Source organism: Neophocaena asiaeorientalis, unplaced genomic scaffold (assembly GCF_003031525.2).
Source record: "Neophocaena asiaeorientalis asiaeorientalis breed wild unplaced genomic scaffold, Neophocaena_asiaeorientalis_V1.1 scaffold251, whole genome shotgun sequence".
Taxonomy (NCBI): domain Eukaryota; kingdom Metazoa; phylum Chordata; class Mammalia; order Artiodactyla; family Phocoenidae; genus Neophocaena; species Neophocaena asiaeorientalis.
In genome coordinates, this window is record NW_020173377.1 from 6,655,845 (window position 1) to 6,679,973 (window position 24,129).

Below are 24,129 nucleotides of genomic sequence, written 5' to 3' on the forward strand. Positions count from 1 at the left end.
AAACAAAACACGTTTTCTTGTATGTGCATAGAAAGTTTCTGAAGGATGCACAAGAAACTGTTAACCTGGGAGTAGGGATGTGAAGTTGAGGGTGGAAGAGTAAGACCTGTTTTTCAGATCTATTTTTCTCGTTGAATTTTTCTCACTCTGGTTGAATTTTTTTTTAAACTACTTTCTTTTTAAAAGGCAGATTCTTGCTCTTCAAGGGCTTCCAATTTGATGGCATCTATAAGAAAACTTTTCTTAAACATGGCTTAAAAATATCTATAAAAAAGTGCTTTACATGACAAGTGCTTATTGGAAACAGGAGTATTGACTGGTCCCTCAACCAATGGAGGAGGAGGGAGGAAAATGGGGTGCCTTCCTTAATGCCAACACACACCATCTGAGCTGATCCTAGCAGCCTTCTCCATTGGAAATATCAACTTCAGCGATGAAAGCAGAACATTTTGGGTCTTTATAAATGTTGGTAAAGTTCCAGGAAATTGTCAAGATTTCATTTGCATAAACAACAGCTGCCTTATCTAATGCTATAGATATGACTAAAAAAATAGGTGGTGGCTTATTATTTTTAACACATCATACACAAGCCCGATTATTAAAACAAAATGGTTCCTGAACTGAAATTTGCAACGTCAGGTCTGACAATTCAGTGATATAACTTGACAAAGAATGGTTACAATGGGAAAGATGAAAGATGCTCTACCATAGAGGGGAGGCCCGGTTAAAAGCTCAGCGGGAACACACAGCCTTTTCTCATTCTAGATGTATTCATGGGAGTGTGTGAAAAGAAGTTTAATATTATGTTTTAATCAGCTTTTCAAAGGGTCTCTTTTCTTTTTTTTTTAGTTGCTGGAAGATAAAAGGTCTCAGTGTCATGGAAAACTAAGCAGTGACTCACTTATCCTTTACCTTTCATTGGAGGGATAATACTTTTGGGGTGAAAATTCTCAAGGAAGTCAACTTATCTCCTCAAAACAGAAAAAACTAATCAAGCATTGTCTGATTAATTAGAGACACTTGAAAAAAAATGCTATCAAGGCCTACAGCTGTAATCAACTTAATCAACATGCAGAGAGCCAATCTGGCTTTCTTGATTAACAAAGCTGAATGTTAAACAGGGAGTGTGACATTGTAGTGCCATTAACTAAGGCTACACACTGAGCATTTTCCCTAAATATTCCAAGTCAAGTCAGGATAAAGTGAAAGCTTTCTTTTATGATGAGGGCCATGGGAATGAATATTTCAATTTTTTCCCTTGATATTTTCATGCCAGAAGTTTCATCTAAGTAGCAGAAATATCTAGTAACTTCAGAATGCTTCAACTAAGACACAAAAAAATCAACTACCTGGGAAGATCACATAATAATAAAATGAAGACAAAAAAAGTGATGTGAGTTTAGTGTCAGCTTAGTGTCATCCAAGTTGGTTATGGAATTTGGCAGGAACAGACACACCAGACACAGATGAAATTTCTCTTATTATGTTTTTAAGAGGTGAATGCAAAATGTATCTATAGAGTGCCTGTTGAGTAAATCAGAAAATTCAATTTGCTTATTTTATTTGCATGAAGTCAATTTAAATGTCAAGACATCTAATGCTTATTAATGGTTTGTTTCTTGCTCTTAAAAAACCATAGTTATAACTATAAAATAATGATTATATTTGTGTAGCAGACCTTTGCAATGCAGTCTGGAGTTTTATCAGTTAAAACAGTAATTCTCACTCTTTTGGGGGGTAAAATTCTCTTTTTTTGTGCTTGAAATTTAATAATACTGCTAAATGCTGCTAACTAGTGTGTGACAACCAGATATTTGTTGTGTGTAATGTTACCAAAATAGGTTCATTACGGAGATATGTAAGTAATTACCCTAAAAAATTACACTGAAAATAATTCAAAGTAATCTCAGTGTTACTCCCATTCACTTTTTCTTAAAGAGAAGTGGAAAAGAAAGAGTATACATGGCACATAATAAATATGTATGAAGTGACCTGTTGGAAGAGTTAAAGCCTATCCATTAGTACATATTGTGGTAGCTTTGATTTTGGTTGGCTGAACACTTTTCTTCTTCCTCTTCTGAGAACCTAGCTCTTCTTTCCTATGGGCAACTCAGTTCATGTGGTTTGGGGTATAAGCCTTCCTTCACTTCCAGTATGGGGACAGGCTTGAGATCCAGGGTAGGCCAGAGTCCACTTTTGGGCTTTTGTTGGGTTTATGAGGAGGGTCCTGACTCATGTCTACTAAAGCATGCACTGGTGAATGACATCTATTGAGTGTATTTTCCCACCAGAAAAATAAAGGCTGAGCAAAATTGTATAATGCTACGGTTTATTTCTCAAGAGGTCCTTCAGAACCTCTATATTTCTTTCTTTTTCTTTTTTTTTTAAACCTCTATATTTCTATGGGAGACTTAAATATTATTTTACAGCAGAAGGAGGCACATAGAATGAGGATTTTTCATTCCAAATAAACATCACTGAAGATGCAGGGGAAACAACTGTCCCTCCAAATAACAGGTTTTATCTTCTTATCTTTGGGGGACATTCAAAAAATATCTGAATGCCTGCTCTATGCCACTTTTTTTTTTTTCTATGCCACTTTATACCTCAGTTCTAGGTGTTGACAACAGAGTGGTGACCAAGCCACAGTCCCTGCTCACATGGAGCTTATAGTTTAGGGGTGGAGACAGAAAATCAATAAATAAGTGAAGGGGTTCAGAATATATGCCATCCTAAAATATGCCAATTTGACCTAATGATTATTTTGAGCTGAAGGCAATGAGAAGAAGCAGACAAAAGAAAAACTCTCTGCTCTACCCACCTCTTCCAGGAAGGGTAGGATGATTCTTAATCGTTGGCGACAACTCTAGACTCTTGCTAGGGATGGCACCAGAGGACTCTATACAACAAACCTTACTAACTACCTTTCATCTTCCATTAGTTTCCCCCATATATTTATCCTCCCAAAATTTGCCACCTTTGGAGGCTCAAAGTCTCTTTCCTTTGTCTTATCACTTTTCTACAAAATTTGTTGTTCTTTGGTTAAGATGCTGTATAAGCCCGAGTTCTAACCACTTCTTTGAGTTACTCATCACTGAGTTCTTCCATGTGTATGTATGCTGCACATGTTAGTAAACTTCTGTTTGTTTTTCTCTTTGTTTTGCTAATTTGTCTTTTGTCAGTCTAACTTGCAGGAGGACCTAGGAGGGTAAAGGGAAAAAGTTTCTCCTCCCCTACAGAAATGGATGATTTCAGATAGCAAAAAGTGCTATAAAAATTTAAAAATAAAAGAAGATTTCGTGAGTATTTCATACAACAGCTCTAGCACAGGGCTAAGGTGCTAGGTTCTCATAAAAACTCCAACCTATTGCATATGGACCGATTCCAAATGCACAGGGAGAATGGGAACCACAGAATGTCTGATTTGGGGCCATCTCTCAGAGATGGATGTTTCTAGCATATTGGGCCTCTCAGATGAAGAAATTAAATTCACATTTAAACCCTATTTACAAAGGAAATCCTATTGCTGAGAATCCACACACATTTTCATGTGCAGAGCACCGTACAAGGAATAATGGGGAATCAAAGAGAAAAATTCCATGACTTTAGATTGACCACCTCGACTTCTAGGATTGATTTCCTAAAACCCAGCAAGGCTTGGTTGGTCACCAAATAGAACACTAACATATTCCTATACTGCATATCTGTATGAACAAATGGCTAGGGCGGGACTGTAGCAACAGCAATGACTATCATCATCACAATAGAAAACATGTTGACAATCCAGGGTGGAGTTGGACATTAGATATATATTTGGGGTACCAACACAGCACATAATTAAAGTTGATTTGAACTTAAATTTCCTTTTAGCCTTGCAATATTTGGGTTAAAGTCTGTGCCTCTGTCTCCTCACCCAGAATATTGGAATTATAGGACTGACAACACTGGGTTGTGGTAGAGATTAAAGTATAATATAGCATATGGAAACTCTCACCACGCAGTGCCTGCTACAGAGATGGAGTGAATAGTGATAGGGGTAGTAATAGTGTTAGTAATTATTATTATTTGAAATTACAGAAAAAGATTCACTCTCAAGCTTATATAACACCTTTTAGAGAGATATAAGACAAATATGTGTTAAGTGCTTTGTAAGTAAGCCCTCAGCAAATCAACAGCATAAAACTTTGCAGCCTTTTAGAACTTTAACTAGAGAAAAATTGCCTTGAAATTAGAATACAAAATAAAACCATTTAAACCTTTCTACGGAATAATTGGGACTTAATGGTCCAGAAAGAGTAAATGGGGTTTAATTTATTATTCTAATTTAGCTCTCTGGGCTTTTGTAAAGAATAACTACAGGGTATCATTTTCATCATTACGTGTGTCAGATTATCAGATGCCATATTTGTGTACTGATTTCTATTTTCTTTTCAAAGTTTGGTTACTCCTTTATGTTCACTAGTCAAATAAAACAATGATATGCTAAAAAACAAGGCTCTGTGAGGTGAATGACAGTTTAATTTTCCCCTAGTGTTCGTTGGTTGCACAAGAGAATGAAGAACTGGAGAAAGCTGGCAGGATCTTAAGGTGACTAGATTTATTTCCCAGCAGTTGCAGGGTGTATTAATTGTAACATTTCAATTAATGAAAAAAATTGTGATAGAAGGCTGATGTGGGTGATAAACGGACTTTTGATCAGATATGATGGTAAAATGCTACTTTTAAAACATATGGAGGAAATAATCAGAATTCTTTTGTTGCTGGGACCATTCTAGTGTGTAAATTGGGCTAGCCAAGGAGGGTAATAATTCTTTCCTGTCGCCAAGCTACCATCATCATCATTATAATTATTCATGGTGTTACAGCTTCTATTCAACCTAAAGATGGTCCTTGTTCTATAGAAAACTTACATGCTAAATTGTAAAAAAGGCGGCAAGATACTGAAACACTGAAATACCAGAAAGAGCAAACTGACTATATTAGACTAAGAATTATACTAATGGTTCTTATCAATAAATTATCTTATTAAAGTGCAACATATACATAGAAACGTGCACAAATAATAAATGTACAGCTCAATGTATGATCTGAAAGTTACTATAAGCACCACCTGGGCCAAGAATAGAAGGTTCTTTCCCTCCTTCTCCTATTCATTACACTCGCTGCTCCCCCAAAGTAGGTCCGATGGTGACTTCTAACACTATCATTTAATAGGCTTGTTTTTGAACTTTGTATGAAGGAAATCATACAATATGTATTCCTCAGCTGTCTAGCCTCTTTCCCTGAAAATTACATTTATAAAACTCATCCATGGTTTTGAGTGTAAATACTATTCTGTTGTGTGAATACATCACTGTTTACTTATGCCTTTTACTACTGAAGGAGATTGTGTTGTTTCCAACCTGAGGCTACCATGAATGTGTTTATGTTGAAAATTTTTTCCTCTTCCAACTTGGGTCCAGTGGTGGGAGCCCTGCAAATTAACTGACAATAGCCAGATAAGCAGGAGAAAAGACATAGTTCATTTACACATGTACATGGGAGTTGTTCAGTAATAAGTATCTCACTGAATAGCCAGAGATGTAAGTTTATAGACCGACTTAAAGTTTGCGGGGGAGGTTAGGGCTTCAGTGGGAAAGTATGGAAGGTTCTATTAAGTTTTTTGATGCTACTGGAAATGGGCAGTCTGTCTTCATGGCAGCTGAATGTCAGCTGTATTTTCAGGAGGCTCTGCTTTAGTCAGATAAGGGAAGTTCAGATAAGATTTCTATCTTGGTCTCTGTAGCTCAAATGTTTTCATTTTTTTTTTTTTTTTGCGGTATGCGGGCCTCTCACCGTTGTGGCTTCTCCCGCCGCGGAGCACAGGCTCCGGACGCGCAGGCCCAGCGGCCACAGCCCACGGGCCCAGCCGCTCCGTGGCACGTGGGATCCTCCCGGACCGGGGCACGAACCCACGCCTCCTGCATCGGCAGGCGGCCCCCCAACCACTGCGCCACCAGGGAAGCCCTGTTTTCACTTTAAAATAACCCTTCTATCAACTCTGGGGGGTCTGAGTGTGTCCCCGCAGTTTATGCATGTCTTTGAGTACACACATGTATGTATTCTACTGGCTATATATCTATGGTATGTTCAGCTTACAGAGATGCTGCCAAAATAGCTTTTCAAGGTAGTTGTATCAATTTAAACTCCCACCAGCAGTGTAAGTTCCAGTTCCTTGGTATCCTTACCAAAACACTTGGTATTGTATATTCTAGCCATTGTGATGGGGTGTAGTGGGATCACAGTACATTTTTAATTTGCATTTCTCTGATGTTTAATGAGTTTGTGTACATTTTCCTATGTTTACTGGCTATTTGGATATCTTCTTTTGTGAAATGCCTGTTCAGGTCTCCTGGCCATTTTTGCTTTCTTTTGAATTGCCTCCTTTTTCTTACTGATTTGTTGCTCTTCATATACTCTAGACACATATATTCTGGAGCCCCTCCTGTGTTGGCAATATCTTCTTCCACTCCGTGGCACGCCTTTTTATTTTCTTAAGTAGTGTCCTTTAATACGTTTCTACTTTTAATACAGTCCAGTTTATCAATTTTTCCTTTATGGTTACTGAAACTTGAGACCGGTTTATAAAATCTTTTCCTGCTCCAAGGTCATGATGCTATTCTTCAAAGTTGTTTTCTAGAATTTCATTGCTCAATATGGTAGTCACTAGCCACAGGTGGCTACTGAGCACTTGAAATGGAGCTAGTCTGAACTGAAATGTGCTGTGAATATAAAACACACAGTGGATTTCTTTTTTTTTTTAACATTTCTAAGCCATTTTATTTATTTTTTTATTGTGGATCCTACATTATTATTTTTTTTTACATCTTTATTGGAGTATAATTGCTTAACAAACACTGGATTTCAAGGACTTAATATGAAATAAAGAATGTAAGGTATTTCATTAATACAATATTTTATACTGATAGTGAAGGGAACAACAAACAACCAGAATGGCATAAAGATTGCTTTAAATTGAAAACATACGGACAGATGCAGGAATAAATCTTATCTGAATTTCCCTTACGTGACTAAAGCAGAGCTTTTCAAGAATCAGCTGCTACAAACCCCCAACTCTGGGAAAGTCTCCAGTCAAGGAGGCAACTGACCTCAAGCGACTAAAACTGTGTAAACAAAGCCTTATCAGATCCTTCAATCCTTTCCCAATGAAGCCCTACTCACTCCCGAATTCCCCCTTATTAAGCTGCTATATAAACCCTTACCCCTGGCTGTTCAGAGAGCCATTGCTGGGTCATATGGTAGTTCTATTTTTAGTTTAAGGAACCTCCATACTGTTCTCCATAGTGGATAAACCTTTTCTCCTGTTAATCTGCTGTCAGTTAATTCACAGCCGCCTGATCCCATCACTCAAACCTAAGCTGGTAGTGAAAACGATTTCCTCTACAATTACATGCTGAAAGATAATATTTTGAATATACTGGGTTAAATAAAATACATTATTAAAATTAATTTTACCTGTTTTAAAATTTTTAAATGGGTTACTAGAAAATTTTAAATTATACATGTGGCTCACATTCTATTTCAATTGTTTTCTTCCTCTAGATGTGATTGCTTTGCTTCTGGCAGGCAACTAGTGTAGGGTCAGAGGGCCATCAGCAAGTAGAATGGTTCAAAATAAATGTGTATTGAGTCTTCCAGAGAGCTGGTCTATTTCTGGTTAATTTTGCGATCTAGGGTGTAGCACTTTGGAGCTTACTATGGCCTCTTCAATTCATAGGTCCTGAATTCCAAATTTTTGTCCCCCAAGCCCATGAGGCTGTTGAAGGCTATGTTCAGCTCCTCAGCCTCTCAGCTACTACTTTCTGAAGTGGAATTTTTCCTGAGAAAAGTGTCATAACATGCAGGCTGCCTTTCCTGGCTTCCCTTCTCTTTTGGAGCAAGGCTCCTTAAATTCTCACTGCCTTGGAAGTTCTCCAACGGCTTCAATCAGATGATTCTCATATTTTGTCTGGCTTTTCTGGTTGTTCTCAGAAGGAAGTTCAGTGTGAAACAACCAAGTGTGCTATTATTACAGGCAGAACTCATGTTAATTAATTTAAAAATATAGAATATAGAATAGAATAGAATATTAAAAATATAGAATATAGAATGCCAATACAGGGGACACGGGTTCGAGGCCTGATCTGGGAAGATCCCACATGCCGTGGAGCAACTAAGCCTGTGCCACAACTACTGAGCCTGCGCTCTAGAGCCTGCGAGCCACAACTACTGAAGCCCACGCGCCTAGAGCCCGTGCTCCACAACAAGAGAAGCCACCGCAGGGAGAAGCCCATGCACTGCAAGGAAAAGTCGCCCCCACTCGCCGCAACTAGAGAAGGCCCGCGTACAGCAACGAAGACCCAACATAGCCAATAAATAAATAAATAATTAAAAAAATATATATCATGCTTATCATTTAATGTTGTAGGATTTTAATCATGGTTGATGTGGAGAACAGAGTCAGGGCTGTGGAGAAGAAGCAGTCCTAATCTCACTTCAGTCAAGGAAGGTTTTACAGAAGATGGAGGATGACTTTTAGAGTAGGAGATATTGGTAAGGTGATAATTTCAGAGTTAGGTAAGGCTAGGAATAAATTCCACTCGAAAATCTAGCTGACTAAAGGAATAATGGAAATTCTAGTTCAAAGAAGACAAATGGATCATAAATCCCATGCTAATTGTGAGTGATGGTATTGTTTGGAGTACCTTACTAAGAAGGATTTTAAGTTCATGATGGGGCCCACGGGCAAGAGGATTGTGACCCACTAGCAGTGTCTGCCGTGGACAAGGGATGCGGGATAACCGCACATGGGTGTGAATCATAACATCCCAGAGATCATATGCTAGTGAACGAATTATCATCTATGAACAGCATGACAATATTGGCCTGTTTGTAAATTTAAATAATTTAGATTCATCATGTAGGGGTTCTGAACATACCACCCAAAAGATGTTGTTTTGGCATTTTGATTATTTTGAGCTCAAGACATTTGAGAAACAACAGACTCAGGAAGGGTTCTCTGATCTCCCCCTTTCTACTTAAAAGTAGGACATGAAATTTACTGTGAGGAAGGTGCCCTTGCTGGTACAGGGTATGATTTAATCACCAGAGACTCTTATCAGGCCAGAGAGAGCACTGAGAAGAATCTACGTAACAAACTTTACTAAAACAAGCCTTATCTTCCATTATTTTCCCCCATATATGTACCCTCCCATAGTTTGCCATTCCTAAAGGCCTAAACCCCTTTTCCTTTGTCTTGTCACTTGTCTTCAAATTTATTGTTCTTTGTTAAGATGATATATATACATAAAAGCTCCAAGTTCTAACCACCCGTTTGAGTTACTCATCACTGAGTTTCTCCCCTGTGTATGTGCATTGCACACATAAATAAAATTTGTATGCTTTCCTTTTGTAAATCTGTCTTTTGTCAGTTTAATTTTCAGGGCAGAATCTATGAGGGTAGAAGAAAAAAGGATTTTTTCCTTCCCTATAATCATATCACGTTATATCAGCTGTTGATCAATATTAACCTGGTGGAAGATCATTAATGGCGGACCAAAGGACTTTATATTCAGCTATGATCTATTTTTGTACATATTTTGTACATATGTTACATATATCTGTAATAAATGTTCTGCAGGGACAGTGAACATACTTTTCAAATTTATGGAAGACCTTGAGCCGAGAGAGAGAATAGGTTAGATGACAGATTTGAGATTCAGCATGATTTTGATAGTCAAGAAAAGTGGTTCAGACAGCAATATCTCTTTCACAAGTATTTACCAAGATCCAGTTTTGTGTCAGATCCTAGCATGAAATGCAATGGTGAGCAAAAATAGAGTTACTGCCTTCTTAGAGCTTACAGTGTGGAGCCTGAGACCAAAATCAGTCAGATAATCACACAAAAATGTATACGTTTTGTGAAGTTAAAAGGTGCTATGAGAACATAGGGATAGGGACTTGAAGGTTCCCTAGGGGAAGTGTCACTTGAAAGAAAATCTAATGCATGAACAGGTATTAACCAGTCAAGGTGGAAGGCAAGGTAGGAGAAAGCATTCTAGGAAGAGGGAACAGTAGGCAAAGGCCCTGAGGCAGGCACATTTGAGAAAAGGAAAGGAGGCCAGTGTATCTAAAGCACAAATCTCCAGAAGGAAAATGGTACAAAGTAAGACTGGTCCAGTAGGCATGGGCCAAGCCACTCAAGCCTCGTAGGCCATCGAACGAGTTTGATTTTTACCCTATGAGCAATGGAAAGTCATTGAAGGGATTTAATACGGGGGTGTCACAGTCAGATGTGTGTTTAGAAAAGGTTACTCTGACCACTCTGTAGGGAATGGGTATGGGTTGTGGTGAAAAAGCACATGTGGATCCTGGGATTCTACTTAGGAGGCTATATCAATGGTCCAGGAGAAAGACGGTGATAGTTTTAGGTGACCAAAAGCCAAAGATAAGCCACTAGAGGGATATGGGGACTAAAAAAATGATTCAAGCTACAGTAATACACACAGTGTTCTAGTCAATGGCCAAACTGTAGTCCGGACTACTCGGTGATTTTATTCAATTTTGAGGATCTCAATTTGAAAAACTCAAAGACGTCCAAAGGAAGGCAATTAAGACTATGCCAGGACCAGGAATGGCAAAGTGGGCTTGAGGCTGGAAAAGTGAGAGGCTGGAGGAGAAAATTAAACAACAAAAAAGCAATATTCAAAAATTTCAAGGGGTATCATGTGGGGAGAAGTTATAGGGAAGCCTATGTCAGCTCAGTATAAGGAATGCTCAGTAATGAAAAACACTGCCTTATGTTGCACTGAGCCTGCTTCCTTGGCAAAAATGTGCAGAGATGACTTTTGAAGAGATGTTGGGTTAAATCGTCTTGATAATCTCCAAACTCTGTAGGAGTGTCTGTTTCTCTCAAAGTGTGATATTTTTTGGGAAACTTTATTCCTAACATTCCTAATGATATCCTTACCACCACTTTCTACCATTTAATGAAAATACATGTGCCAGTCCCTGCCCCAAACTCTTTACACATATTATCTCATTTAATCCTTACAATGACACTATAAAGTAGGTAGTAAAATATAACCTCTATTTTAGATAAACTAATTGAGGTTTAGAGAAATAAAGGATACAGATCTGGCATTTTAATTCCATTGACTGTGCTTTTAACCAGAATACTATATCACTTCCTAAAACCACTTATTCTACTATATGCCAATGAGTCACATACTGAGCTCAACAATTTTAACCAATTTCTAAATCTTCAAATATGAAAGTTATGCTAACAAGCGATCCCCAAATCTCAGTGGCTTAAAAACAACAAAGGCTTATTTTCTGCTCGTGTTAAATGTCCATAACAGATGAACAGGAGAACTCTGTTTATCATGGTCATTCAGCACCCAGGCTGACAAAACAACCACCATCTTGAATGTTTCTGGTAGGTGTCAGAGGAAAAGAGAACTCTGGAGGGTTTTGTTCCTGCAATTAAATGTTCCACCCAAGTAACAACATAAGCCATCTTTCTCACAATTCATTGGCTAGAACTAGTTGGGCTAATTGGGTCCACACAAAACCAAGTGGACTTAGAAATGCAATCCAACAATGTGCTTGGGGTTGAAAGAGCTGGGACTACCTGGCAAATTGTGTTAGTAACTACTGCAGACCATAAATATGCAAGGAGACCAGAAATCATGCAAACAACTTTTGCTCAATACATTTCAGGATTTCTTTCAAGAAGAATACTGACTACCTTTTTACATTAGCTTTTTTATTTACCCCAAGTTGAGAGCATTAATATTAGAAGAGGGGAAATGCACATAACATGATGAATGAAAGTCTTCACTATATATGTAAAACATAACGTGAGCCATAATCATGTCTGGGATTCAAGCCCTGGGCATGCAATATTGGTATATTTATTTGCACTTGGGTTAGATACAAGTGTTCAGATAGAAAATATATTTTACTCCCTTACAAGTTACACTGTACCTAATTATGTAAAAAAAGCTATCATTGGTGAGCTGAGAGAAGATAATATGAAACAAGTGAAGCCTTACATTAGATTTTGAATATGAAGATGCTACAGTAAAAACCATTTAAGTGCATTATAGAAATTTTACTCTGCAAATTCTTGACAATGGCAGTCCATCACTGTCAAATTAACTAAGAGTATGATATTCAAATTCCAATTTTATTTTATATAAAAATATAAACCTCTTAAGAAGTTTTGCTTTCTGATACATATTTGTAATCACATAAAATAAAGCAAGTTATTTATCTTATTTATTGCTATGACTCAGAGTACTCAATTCAAATTTGAACTACTTTTATCTACTATCTGTGGGTAGATATAATAGTTTTATTCATAAGTACTCCATGATCTTAACCACAAAACTAAAAACCTGCAATGAAAATATGAAGGCATATCAGTGCCATCTATGAAGCATTTCACTGGAAATGGTTGTTAGAAGATAACAATTTCTTGTTGTAAGTGATTTAAATGCCCAAAGAGAAAGTACATGTGCTGTTAGCGTGCTTAAAACATAATTAAAATTTGTATCATAAATGCTAGTTTAGGAAATAACTGATTTTAAAAGCCAACAATATTTCCTGATTTCCTGTAAGGTCGTTGCTGTGATATTTTAGATGGTACTTTTTTTTCTAATTTGAAAGCTACATATTTTAATAGAGAATGGTCCAAAATGTTTCTTAAGGTCAAACTGGAAATATGTTGATGATTTAAAAATGCAAGCAAAGTGCTTTATTATATTATACCACCACAGTGTTATTGTAGTTTAAAAATATCATTAAATCAGCACAAACCCGCACTTATCATTTCCTGCACATTTTTCAAGCTGAGCTGCCTTCTGACTATGAGTAATCTGTTAATCTGCTCTTTGCCTCACAATCCGTCAAAGTGACAGATTCATTCCTTCTCTAATACATAATATCTTCATTTACGGTATGCCTTGCTGTATCTTTCTTTTTGGCTAGCACTGAAATTTAAAATATCACAAGCAAATTTAGAGAATGCTACAAGGGTGGTGTTCTTGTTTGTTTCCCATTTCTTCCATTATTTCAGCAGGAGAAACCAAAACTTTCTGGATTCTTAATGTGACTTGATAGTATTTCCAAAATGAAGGCAATTTCAGGTTTCAATAAAAGTACTGTGAAAAAGGTCGGAAGAGGGCAAATGGTAAAATACAAAGTAATTGCACCCTTCACCAAGTCAAAACACTGACCAAAATGGAATTTTCTTGCAATACCAGTGGCCAGTGAATAGATTCTCTCTTTCTACCTCCAAACCCTTGATGTACAGAAAAAGATATGGAAAAAAAAAACAAAGAGAAGGCCATTCATCCAGTAGTTTAGGATGAATTGCCCCCCTCAAAGACAGGACTTCATTAGCATAAACATCACTACTTAATTGAAAGCCACACTGTGATTTTAGTGAAGCTGAGAGCTTCATTTTTATCATGATTTTGATTAACCTCAGGCCAGGCCAGATCTCAGGTTTCTTGTTATTTTGATAATACAAATGGTTCTGCTGTTTAAAAACTGTTCACTATTAATTCAACAGAAGATATTTTACCCTCCCCTCATTTCTTGCTTTAATTCAGTTGCTTACTAGTCTATAAGTTCTGCAAATAAAGATAATTAAGAACTGAAGGGCTTCCCTGGTGGCACAGTGGTTGAGAGTCCGCCTGCCGATGCAGGGGACACAGGTTTGTGCACCGGTCCGGGAGGATCCCACATGCCGCAGAGCGGCTGGGCCTGTGAGCCATGGCCGCTGAGCCTGCGTGTCCGGAGCCTGTGCTCCGCAACGGGAGAGGCCACAACAGTAAGAGGCCCACGTACCGCAAAAAAAAAAAGAAAAAAAAAAAAAAAATTAAAAAAAAAAAAACTGAAAAACATGAGAATATGTAAAATTCTAGCTAGTTTCCTTTCATCTTAAGCCATAAAGTTCATTATCTACAAGTCACCATTTAGCTTCACTTGTTACTAATCCAAGCTTTCACATAATAAAACAAAGGACACTATTGCCTCAAAAGTCAAAAGCACACAAGTTGTTTACCGCGAAATATGAGAAACTGCCTTCTAACCAGTCTTGTTTCAGCACATATATAATTTTCTTCCATGCATACACCCAATACCCAACAGCATTTTCTTGTCCTAAGCACCAAAGTGCATCTGATTTGTCTTTACTGAATGGCAAGGGAGCTAAAGGCTTTTAAAAATCAATGGACAAGAAAGAGTCAATAGAACAATAATGTTAGTGTTAGTCCAATCAAATGAGCTAAAAGTTGTTTGCCTTTTCTCCTTCAAGAAATTTTAAAATTAGGCTGGACGTTTGATTTGTATGATATTTATTATACCGAGTGGGTTTTTATGAGGTAATGAACAGCAAAATATGAAGCTGTAAACTCTGGTAAACATAATATATTGCTAGAGCGAAAAATTATGTGTTCTAACTTTAATCAATTTCAAAATGTAATGTTTTTCATTAACAAGAGAAACAAAAGAATTATAGGGAAGGAGTAGAACCAACTGCCAACAAAAGCAGAGTTTGTGAGTGGGTACCGGGTTTGGAAAAGGCTGTGATTTCTGTGTGCCAGGCTTGGTCCATGCTCCCACACCCCGAGGCACCTTTCTTAAAGCATTCACACACAGCCTTGTTGATATGCAGGGTGTGGACTGCCTGTGCTGGGAGACTGCAAGCTCTCAGGGGGAATGTTAAAGTCATCTCTCCACGGTGCTCTGCACATAGTAGGTGCTTCAAAATACTCACTGAATGTTACTGAAGGTACGAACTGCAACACACTCTCAGTCATTTCATGTTTAAACAACCAGGGAAGCTATTATGCGTTAGGTTACAAAGTGAATGGTGAGGCAGTGAGTCTACGGATGTGACTGGCTGTGGCCATGTAACCATAATCATGGTCTTCCATATCTTAGGTTCACGTCATTATCCTGGACCTCACCCTGCATTCCTCTCTCCTCCCCCTCAGACAGAATAGAGGTGAATGTTAGAAACTAGAATTAGTACTTCGATTTTTTTTAAAAAGTGCTCATTACTCTAGAAAAGGAAGCTGAATCTTTTAATTAAAAGCTGAAACTGTAAAAAGTTGGAATGGTAAATAACTGCTTTAGTAGTTACCTTCTTTACACTGGACCCTGGGCCAAAGATAATCTGAGTTCATCATATGGATGGATAACAGTGAATGGGGAGGCCTGGGTAATCGCAGGAGCCCCAAATTTTGCTAGTTAAAAGTGCTAAGATTCTTCAGGGACCCATCATTTCGGACGTAGAAGCTTTGGGGAGGTGGGAGGAGAAGATGCAATCTGTTGCTCTGAAACTCTTGTGCAAATGGGTTTTGTGAATTTGTAATTTTGGAAAATATAACAATACCTAAAATATTGATGAGTATACCCTTAGCCCTAATGGCAGAAGCCTCTCTCATGGAGTACAGCTGGAAAATTAGGAGACTTGGGTTGAAGAGCTAAGCCCCAGTGGCCTGACAGACCTGGTCAGAGAGCACACAGGCAAGTCAACTGAGAAGCTGCAGAGGGGACTGGCAGGTGCCCAGGCAGGCAGGGCCAGAATGAACAAGTGGAGAGAGTGAATACAAAGAAATAGTGGTCCAGTGGGTAGGGGTGGTACCCAGTTCTCTGGGGTGACAAGTACTTAGGGCCTGGGGCAGGGTGATTTGAGCAGGTACGCACTCTTGAGCTAATGGGCTCTGGTAGAATAAATGATCAAACCAGGAATGAAAATGGGCTGGGCAGGCCAAGTGCCAAGAGCAGAGGAGGAAAGAGAAGGTATGGGGCAGGGACTGCCAGCTGTCTGGCCCTGTTGGTAATTGCTGGGTCCTCTGAAACCCAAGGAGAAGTGGTGGTCCTAAAGTTGTGTAGGGCGGGGTCCTAGGTTCAGAGTGGTCAGAGGGGAGAAGAAGGATGATTCCCCAGGGATTCCATTTGCTACCAAGGGTGACTTTAGCTCGGGTTTTCACTGGGGCAGGGCTAGAGAGGCTAAAGCCTGGCCTTTGCTGTAGACTGGGGAGGAAAGGGGCCCAGCTGAGTCTCTTTATACAGGTGTTTTTAAAGTCTGTTGTGAAGTTTAGACCAGTGAACTGAGGACCCCTCCAGAAGCATGAAGGGCAGGGAGTCACTTGGGTCAAGAGGGTACCTGCACCATAGGCTCAGATTCGTCCTCTCTCTTTCTCTCTCTGTATATACATATATACTTTTTTTCTTCATTTCCATTTGCCTATCCAGATTCTGTTAATTGGTGAGGGTTAAGTACACATTCGACAGCAGTGCCAACCCAAGCAGATTTCTAGCCGTTGGCACCCTCTCTCCATGAAATGGGCATGAATAGGCAAATACGGATAAGCAACTTTCAGTAAGAATACAGAGAAAATTCTCAAATTCAATACAAAAGTCTCTATTTAAAGTTTTAAAATGATACACTCGCCAGACACTTCAGATTGTGCATATCTTCTAAGGGATCATTTAAAACAAATACATGAGAGAGATTTCATTTATTACAAGTGGGAACAGGGCCAGGTTCCAGACACCCTCAAGGGAGAAAAGTATACAGGTGCTCCTGGGTTCCAGCTAACAGTTAAGTACACAACAATGCAGCTAGTGTAGAGAGATGAGGGAAAGTCATTTTTGTGAGGTGAGATTTAATGAATTCAGCACACATTTCTTGAGTGTCTCCTTTGTGCCTGGCACTGTTTGAGGAGCTAGGGATATAGTGAGCAAGAGAGATAAAGGCCCTATGTTCATGCAGTTTACATTCTAGCATATTCTGGAGGTGTGTGTGTGTGTGTGTGTGTGTGTGTGTGTGTGTGTGTGTGTACAACAAGAAACAAGCAAGTAAATATCAGGTAGTGAAATGTACTACGGTAAAAACGAAAAAGATAATGTAATGAGGCTGCCTGGGGCTACTTCAGGTTGGATGCTAAGAAAGGGGCTCTCTGAGGAGATGACATTTAGATGGAGACCTGAAAGACAGGAAGAGGCTGCTATGTCCTTTCTAGGGTAGGGAATGACAGGCGGAGGGGCCATCTCATGCAAAGCTCTTATGGTGAAACCAAGCCTGGAGTATTTGAGAAAATGAGGCAGGACGGTGGTATTTGATCCATAGTGAGCAAGGTACACAATGGTACAGAACACGGTCTGAGTGGTGGGCATTCAGGATAAGGAGCACGACTTGACCCTAAGAGCAGAGGGAAACCTTTGGGAAGTTTTACACGGGGGGACACTTCAGGCCCGTTTAGATGTATCAATACCACTCTGGTTGCTGAGTGGAGAATAGACTGTAGGGGCCGAAGGAGCACAGAAAGCAGGTGGAAAGCTATGGTATTTGTTCAGGTGAGGGATGATGGCAACATGGCTAGGATTGTAGTAGTAAAGAGACAGCACTGGCTGGACTTGGCATATACTATGGTTGGAGGGTGTACCAGTACAACTTTCTGAGGCTGGACATGGGTGGGTTAGAGAGAGAAACCAGGGAATGCTCTTGGTTTCTGACTTGAGTAAAAGGGCGATGATGGTGGCATTTTTGAGATGGAGAAAACTGAAGAAAGAACAGATGTGTGTAGAGGGAGAGAAAACCAAGTTATGTTTGGCAATGGATTTGAGGTATACATTAGAGATCCAAGTGGATTGGATATCTGTCAAATTGGCAGCTTGGAGAGATGAGTCTGGAATTCAGAGGAGGGTCAGGATTGGACATATGATTTTGAGAGTCATTAGAATATAGAAGGTATTGGAAGCTATTATTAAAGAGATTGTATAAATAATACATATTATATTATGTATTAAAGATTAGGGCCATTCTAATGGTTACCAGTGTCTATGGATCTCTGGGTTGGCAGGGAGTGGAACATACATGAAAATCACATTTAAACTCTGTCCAAACAAGGGCCTTTCACAAAACACAATTTTATCCTGGTAGTGGATAAAGCAATACCATTGTCCTTCCATTTTCAGAAAAGGAAGGGGGAAACTCTTGCAAGGATGTAGGAAAATATTTGAAACTTAACTGGTTAATATTTAGGATGAAGATTTTCATTTCTCCATGGTATGTGGGCATACCTCCCTGCTCCCTCCCTCAGCTCACATTCTGATGGAGCCCCTACCCAAGCCAGGCTGTGCTGAGCATCACAGGGAGGAGAGACACCATTCTGTCCCCAGGGAACCTGGAAAACAGCATGACAGGTCCTCAGTCAAGGATCTTAAATCAGACCTGAGGAATCTGAGTATGGAAAGTCACTCCCCTACAATGAGCAGGTGTGACTTTGTGGGAAGGGGGTTATGAAACGAGAGGCACCAATATGGATAGCTTTTCCTCGGTAAACCTAACAATAGAAATGATGAAAGTAAAAACTGATGCCTTTGGTTTTACAAACAAATCATTAAGATTTAATGCCAAAATATAGGTAGTAGAAAACAACAACACTACATTTAGAGAAACTGTGTGCACAGTTAATCAGGAAAACCTCTGTTGTGCTTTGGTCTAAGGAGGAATATTTGTTAAAAATATGACTTGTTTTAAAATCATCCAAACTTAATCATTTGAAGAGGAAAATGACATACAAGTTCTGTATTTAATTTTGTTTATACATTTCCTCTCTCTTGTGTTGGTGGGGGAAAAAAACCTTAAGCAATAGAAGAGAAGCTCATCTCCTGACTGTTGGAGAGAAAAGATAAATGAAGCCACCGGGATCAGTCCAGAGCAGGGCCTGTAGGTTACAGTGACAGGCCAGCTCGCCTCGGTCAGGCCGGCTGAGCCAGTGTGAATCGAGGTCAGTGATTATTAATCATCTGTCAAAGTCTACAGGGATTTATCGGATAATGATAGTTATAAGTATGTTCATATCGCACAAACATGTGGCAAGGCTGCAAAGGATTCAAGCCCTAACACAATCTGCAAGGACATTTTAAAAAATTATGGATAAATGTTAAATCATAAAGCAAACAGGTTAGAAAGAAAACCATGCCGTTCATGACTGTTTGGTCAGTCTAGAATTATTTTCTATATTGTTTATTTCCATAAACATTTGGAACCTTACAGAGCCTTTGACTACCTTCCCTCCTCCCCCCCTTAATTTACCAATGAGTTATAAAAATAGCAAGCGTAATCATCATTTGAAACGCAAGACTGGTTATCGACTCCATCCATATGAACAGACAACCAGAATGTAATCACAGCTTACTTTATAAAACCCGTTCCTGAGCTAAAATATCTTGAGCTGTTCTGAAGAATCTCCATGAACACATACGTAGATGTGCCTAAGGGACAGCTCTAAACCCCGCAAACCAATAGACAGCATTTTAAAATAAATGACTGAAGACTGTGAACAGCATCCATTTTGCTCAGTTTGGCAGCATGTAAGTTTACATGCTAGGAAACATTTCTCAACATGAATGAACTGTGAAATTGTTTCCTCCTCCCAACACTCCTTTAAATTGTATTAGATTATGTTAGCCATTTCTGCACATTGTCATACAAGCTGTCAGTGCCCCACGATGCAGTGTGGGTGAACAATGGAAGCAAGGGCCCCAGCAACTGAGATGCTAAGTGTCCATCAGAATGTTAGGCAAAAAGAGTGGGAAATATCATCCCCGTCCCCCATGCCTACCAAAGCAAGGGGAAATGGCTTTGTTGCAAATCTAGACACACAAGGGAATATGATTTGGTGAACCATGTGTATTTCAATCCCCAGATCGCAAACTTCTCAGGAAATGACTAACATTGTATCCCACCCTCCATCCAATATCAAGCATTGCCCTATGAGCGCAAGTGAACTCTTTAAGGAAACCACTATATGAATATATGCAGAGTTTTAGCCATTTTTACCCTAGAGATAACTTTTCAAAACACAAATTTGTCTGCTTCGTGGACTGCATACTATCTTTAACTTTACTCATCAATATATAAAACTAAGAAGGTAATTATGGTACAGAAATAAAAATCTTTCCAGAATAAAATGTAAATAAAAGACTGGGCATATTGGTTATTCTGTTATATTAATAAAGCTTGGGGATATTGGTTATTCTGTTGTATTAATAAAGCTAACTGAAAGTTGACTCTCTAAATATGTACATATGTGAGTATGAGTCCATATAATTTACAAATCTTAGGTTCTTAGGTCTCTGGAGTAGTTGCAGATATTTCACTGAAGCTAACGTGGCCATTTCACCTCCCAAAGGGCACCATCAGACTCTCCCCTTGGAGGACCTGCACACACATGTCCCCGATCCCCGTCAGGTTTGCATTATTTTGATCACAACAACACTTAATTCAGGAAATCTAGAGCCTTCCTGCTTCTCATGTGCTGTTCAGAGCTTCTGCACACCAAACTTTCAACAAGTTTCAGGCAAGATGCTTGTTTATCCAAGGGGGTAGACGTAGAGACTTACCTTTTCATTTCTTATTTTTTCAATAGTCATTATTAGTATCTTTTAACTTCAAAGCTTAATTTTAAAGTTCTGTATTGTAGGGTCTAAAGCATGGGATACTATTTATAAGAAATACAACACAAATCTTAAGAAGAATCATAGCTCTCAACTTTAAATTAAATCACATGTATTGCATGATTCAGTTTATCCCATTTTTATATGATGATCTATGCTGACCTCATAATTTTATCATCTTCTTTATTTATGGTCCAATAATGCCTTTCTGCCAATTCTCCAAGCTACTGGATTTATGAGCCAAGAGCTAAGCCATGTAATCTGTAGATTTTCTGAACAGCCACATAATAATTTTCTAGGAAACTGGTGGATAACCCGCTGGAAAATGGTGCTGGCAGCATTTTACTTTTTGCTTTGAAATCTGGCTTTTAATTTTATTATGTGAAAATGTAGATTAATATTTCATAAATGAATGAACATTTAATTGGTTAAATAAAATATGCTGTCTGTTTAGCTGGTGAATTTTCTTATATTCTATCTTTGGGAATCAAATTTTAAGAGATTTAAAATCAAATACTACCACATCTAAACATTAATTAATTAATCCAATAATATGAGGTATGTTTCCTATATAGGGCAGTGTTCCCTTTAATAGTGGAACTGGTTTTCATATGGAAAGTCTATAATGAGTCTCATCAAAGTCACAAAATCATAAATCTGTAAGTGACCTTAGAGAGCTGCTTGTAACTGAAATCGTTTCCTTTACATATGAGGGTGTTCTTATTATTAGGTCTGAACAGTTTGAGAGGCTGGTCTGAGATCATACACTGGGTTAGTAGCAGAAGTAGGATGAAAATTAGGTCCCCATTTTCCTTTTATTGAAACAAAATGCTCCACTTTCTAACATCACTTTCCATCACTCTCATTTACTCAGCTTACAAGTCGTGACTGTTATAATTTGGACCAAAGTTGGATTTCCAATTACGTTGAAAGCTTATTCATATATAGATAAAGAGTTTATTGGTCAAATCTAGATGAGCTGCAAGATTGCAAGAGACATATATGCATATCAAGAGATAACTATTTTGAAGAATGTTTAAACACCTTTTTATATACACTGAAATTACAATCTCAGTTTTCAACTCCTTATCACATTTATTATGACAGTGACAATTTCCCCTACTAGGTAACATGCAAGAATGACCAGATCAAGTATATAGACCAGACACACGTAGAAGAGATTACTAATAAAGAACACTTACTCTACCTATGTCATGAATATTCTGGACCCCATTAAAAGTCCTGTAAACCATGTATGTGGTTTCCTGCTAGCCATGTTAATTTTACATGGCTTGGTTGGTTGGCTCTTCATTGCTGATTGGACCAGAAGTGGATACTTGGCCCAAGCTAGGCCAATCACATTCTTTCTCCTGGAAAGTAGGAACTGGGATTCAGACACAGACTGTCAGCCTCAGCATGTATTTTGAAATGTAATATGTAAACTCAAGACAGCTATATGTGACTGAGAAGTAAAGAAAGCTGGTGCTTAGAAGAACTGAGCAGATAGGAAGAAGCAAACAGAGATGGAGTGAGGATACTGCCTGCCTGCCTCTCTGCTTTCTAGCTCCTCATTTCAGATCCCTCCTGAGGCCTGGCTGCCCTTGGCTTCCACGATACAGCCCTGTATTCTTATTTAACAAATTCCTTCTGCCTGTCTCTCTCAGGTGAGAGAGCTTGATAATGAGATGCATTTAGATAATGGGGTGCATTAGTTATTATAATAACTAATTAGATAATTAGTTATTATAATCTTATGATAACTAAGATCCTGTGGGTGGAGCCCAAGATAGACTGATTTTCAGTAAATTCTTAGTATTTAATAAACAGTAATAAAGTGATATTGACTTATACTGATAAACTAGCTTATTTAGCTATTTTTAGAAAGCCATATAATACTACATATAGTTCAAAACTTGAATTCAGATTCACTTATCTCTAATGAGCCTAATATAATAAGGTTCTTCTATATTGTCAAATGACTCAAGTGTCAATGACATTTTTGAAATAATAAAATAATTTTGAGATTACGAACTTCGAAATTATGAAAAAAGAGAATGGCCACTTGAACTCATATTAGCTATCTTGATGAATGTAAAGGCACCAGGTGATACAAAAAAAATTCATGCCTAAAATGTACTAAACTTCAAAGACCTATTAAGATGAAACACCTATGAAAATAGAATAATACTGAATAAATGAACACTTAAAGAGAGCTTGCTATGTGACAGGAACTGTGCTAAGGATTTTTCATGTATTATTAGTCCATATGATCCTCCCCAAAATACTACGAGGTAATTATTATGCCTGAATTACTTTGACTTAAATGATTTTCTCAAAGTTCCACAGTTAGTAAAAGGCAGAAGTGCTATTTAAACCTAGTTACACTATTAACCATGACACCATAGTCTGATTAAGAAAAGTAGGCTGAATTAAAACATCTATAGAAAAGAACTTTGGAAGCCTTTCGGAAGTTTGGAAAACAATTTCATGAAACCAAGAAAAATGCACAGTCAATTCCTAAATAATCTTAAAAAAAATTTAGCTTATTAATGATTCTTACCGGGGGTTAGAAGGAGAAGGTGGATTCATTTCTTTCTGATAGTGATGACCCTGGTTGACAGGCTGTAAAAGACAAAACATTTGTGAGGTACTAATCAGCATAATGCTCTTTACAGGTACTTTCACATGCACTCTCATTACTGTAATTTTTTCCTGAGAAACAACCTGTAAGAAGGGGCTGGTTTATTTTACAAAAAGTCGAAGGTTGTTTGGGAGACCCAGCAAGTAACAAAGTGGTATATGTAAGAAAACACAGGTTATCAGTCACTGGATTAGACAGCATCTATGGCGTAATTAAAGTTCATGTGTGGAATCCTCCTCCTTGTGGAATTTTTATACTGTTAACAAAGGTTGCTATTTCCAGATACAACAAAACAAAACAAGACATCTCCTGGAACTAATGCTGTATATACCAAGTATCAGCAATGACCTGGAGACCCGGAGATATAGAATATATATATTTATATCTCAATGTTACTAAGTTTGCAAGGATAACTTCTATTTTCTTTTTGAGTCTTCACTGCTGTGTGTGGGCTTTCTCTAGTTGCGGCGAGCGGGGGCTACTCTTCGTTGAGGTGCACAGGCTTCTCATTGCAGTGGCTTCTCTTGTTGTGAAGCACAGGCTCTAGGTGCGTGGGCTTCAGTAGTTGTGGTGTGCAGGCTCCATAATTGTAGCTCGTGGGCTCTAGAGCGCAGGCTTGGTAGTTGTGGTACACAGGCTTAGTTGCTCCGTGGCATGTGGGATCTTCCCGGGCCAGGGATCGAACCGGTGTCCCCTGCATTGGCAGGTGGATTCTTAACCACTGTGCCACTAGGGAAGTCCTCTATTTTCATTATTGGAATTACACATGTAAATCTTAGGTCAAGGCGGTCATTTTCCCTGAGTGTATAATAAAACCTCAAGCATTAATCAGAGAACTGAAAAAAGTGATGCCAATACCTGACAAAAATATGAAATCTGAATTTCCCCCTCCGCAAGAAATCTTTAAGTTACTACCTTTTTCAAAACATAGGTAAACAGCTTCATTCCACGCAAGCTTTAAA

At 38.5% G+C, this 24,129-nt stretch overlaps 1 protein-coding gene across 3 annotated transcripts in view; it reads right to left on the minus strand.

The window, feature by feature from the left end:
- CFAP20DC (CFAP20 domain containing) overlaps positions 1–24,129 on the minus strand; it is a 252,459-nt gene that overhangs the window by 26,340 nt on the left and 201,990 nt on the right. For all 3 annotated transcript variants that reach the window (XM_024746270.1, XM_024746269.1, XM_024746268.1), the window contains one exon: positions 23,087–23,148. In XM_024746270.1, coding sequence (XP_024602038.1) covers positions 23,087–23,148 — 62 coding nt within the window. The remainder of the gene's footprint in view (positions 1–23,086; positions 23,149–24,129) is intronic.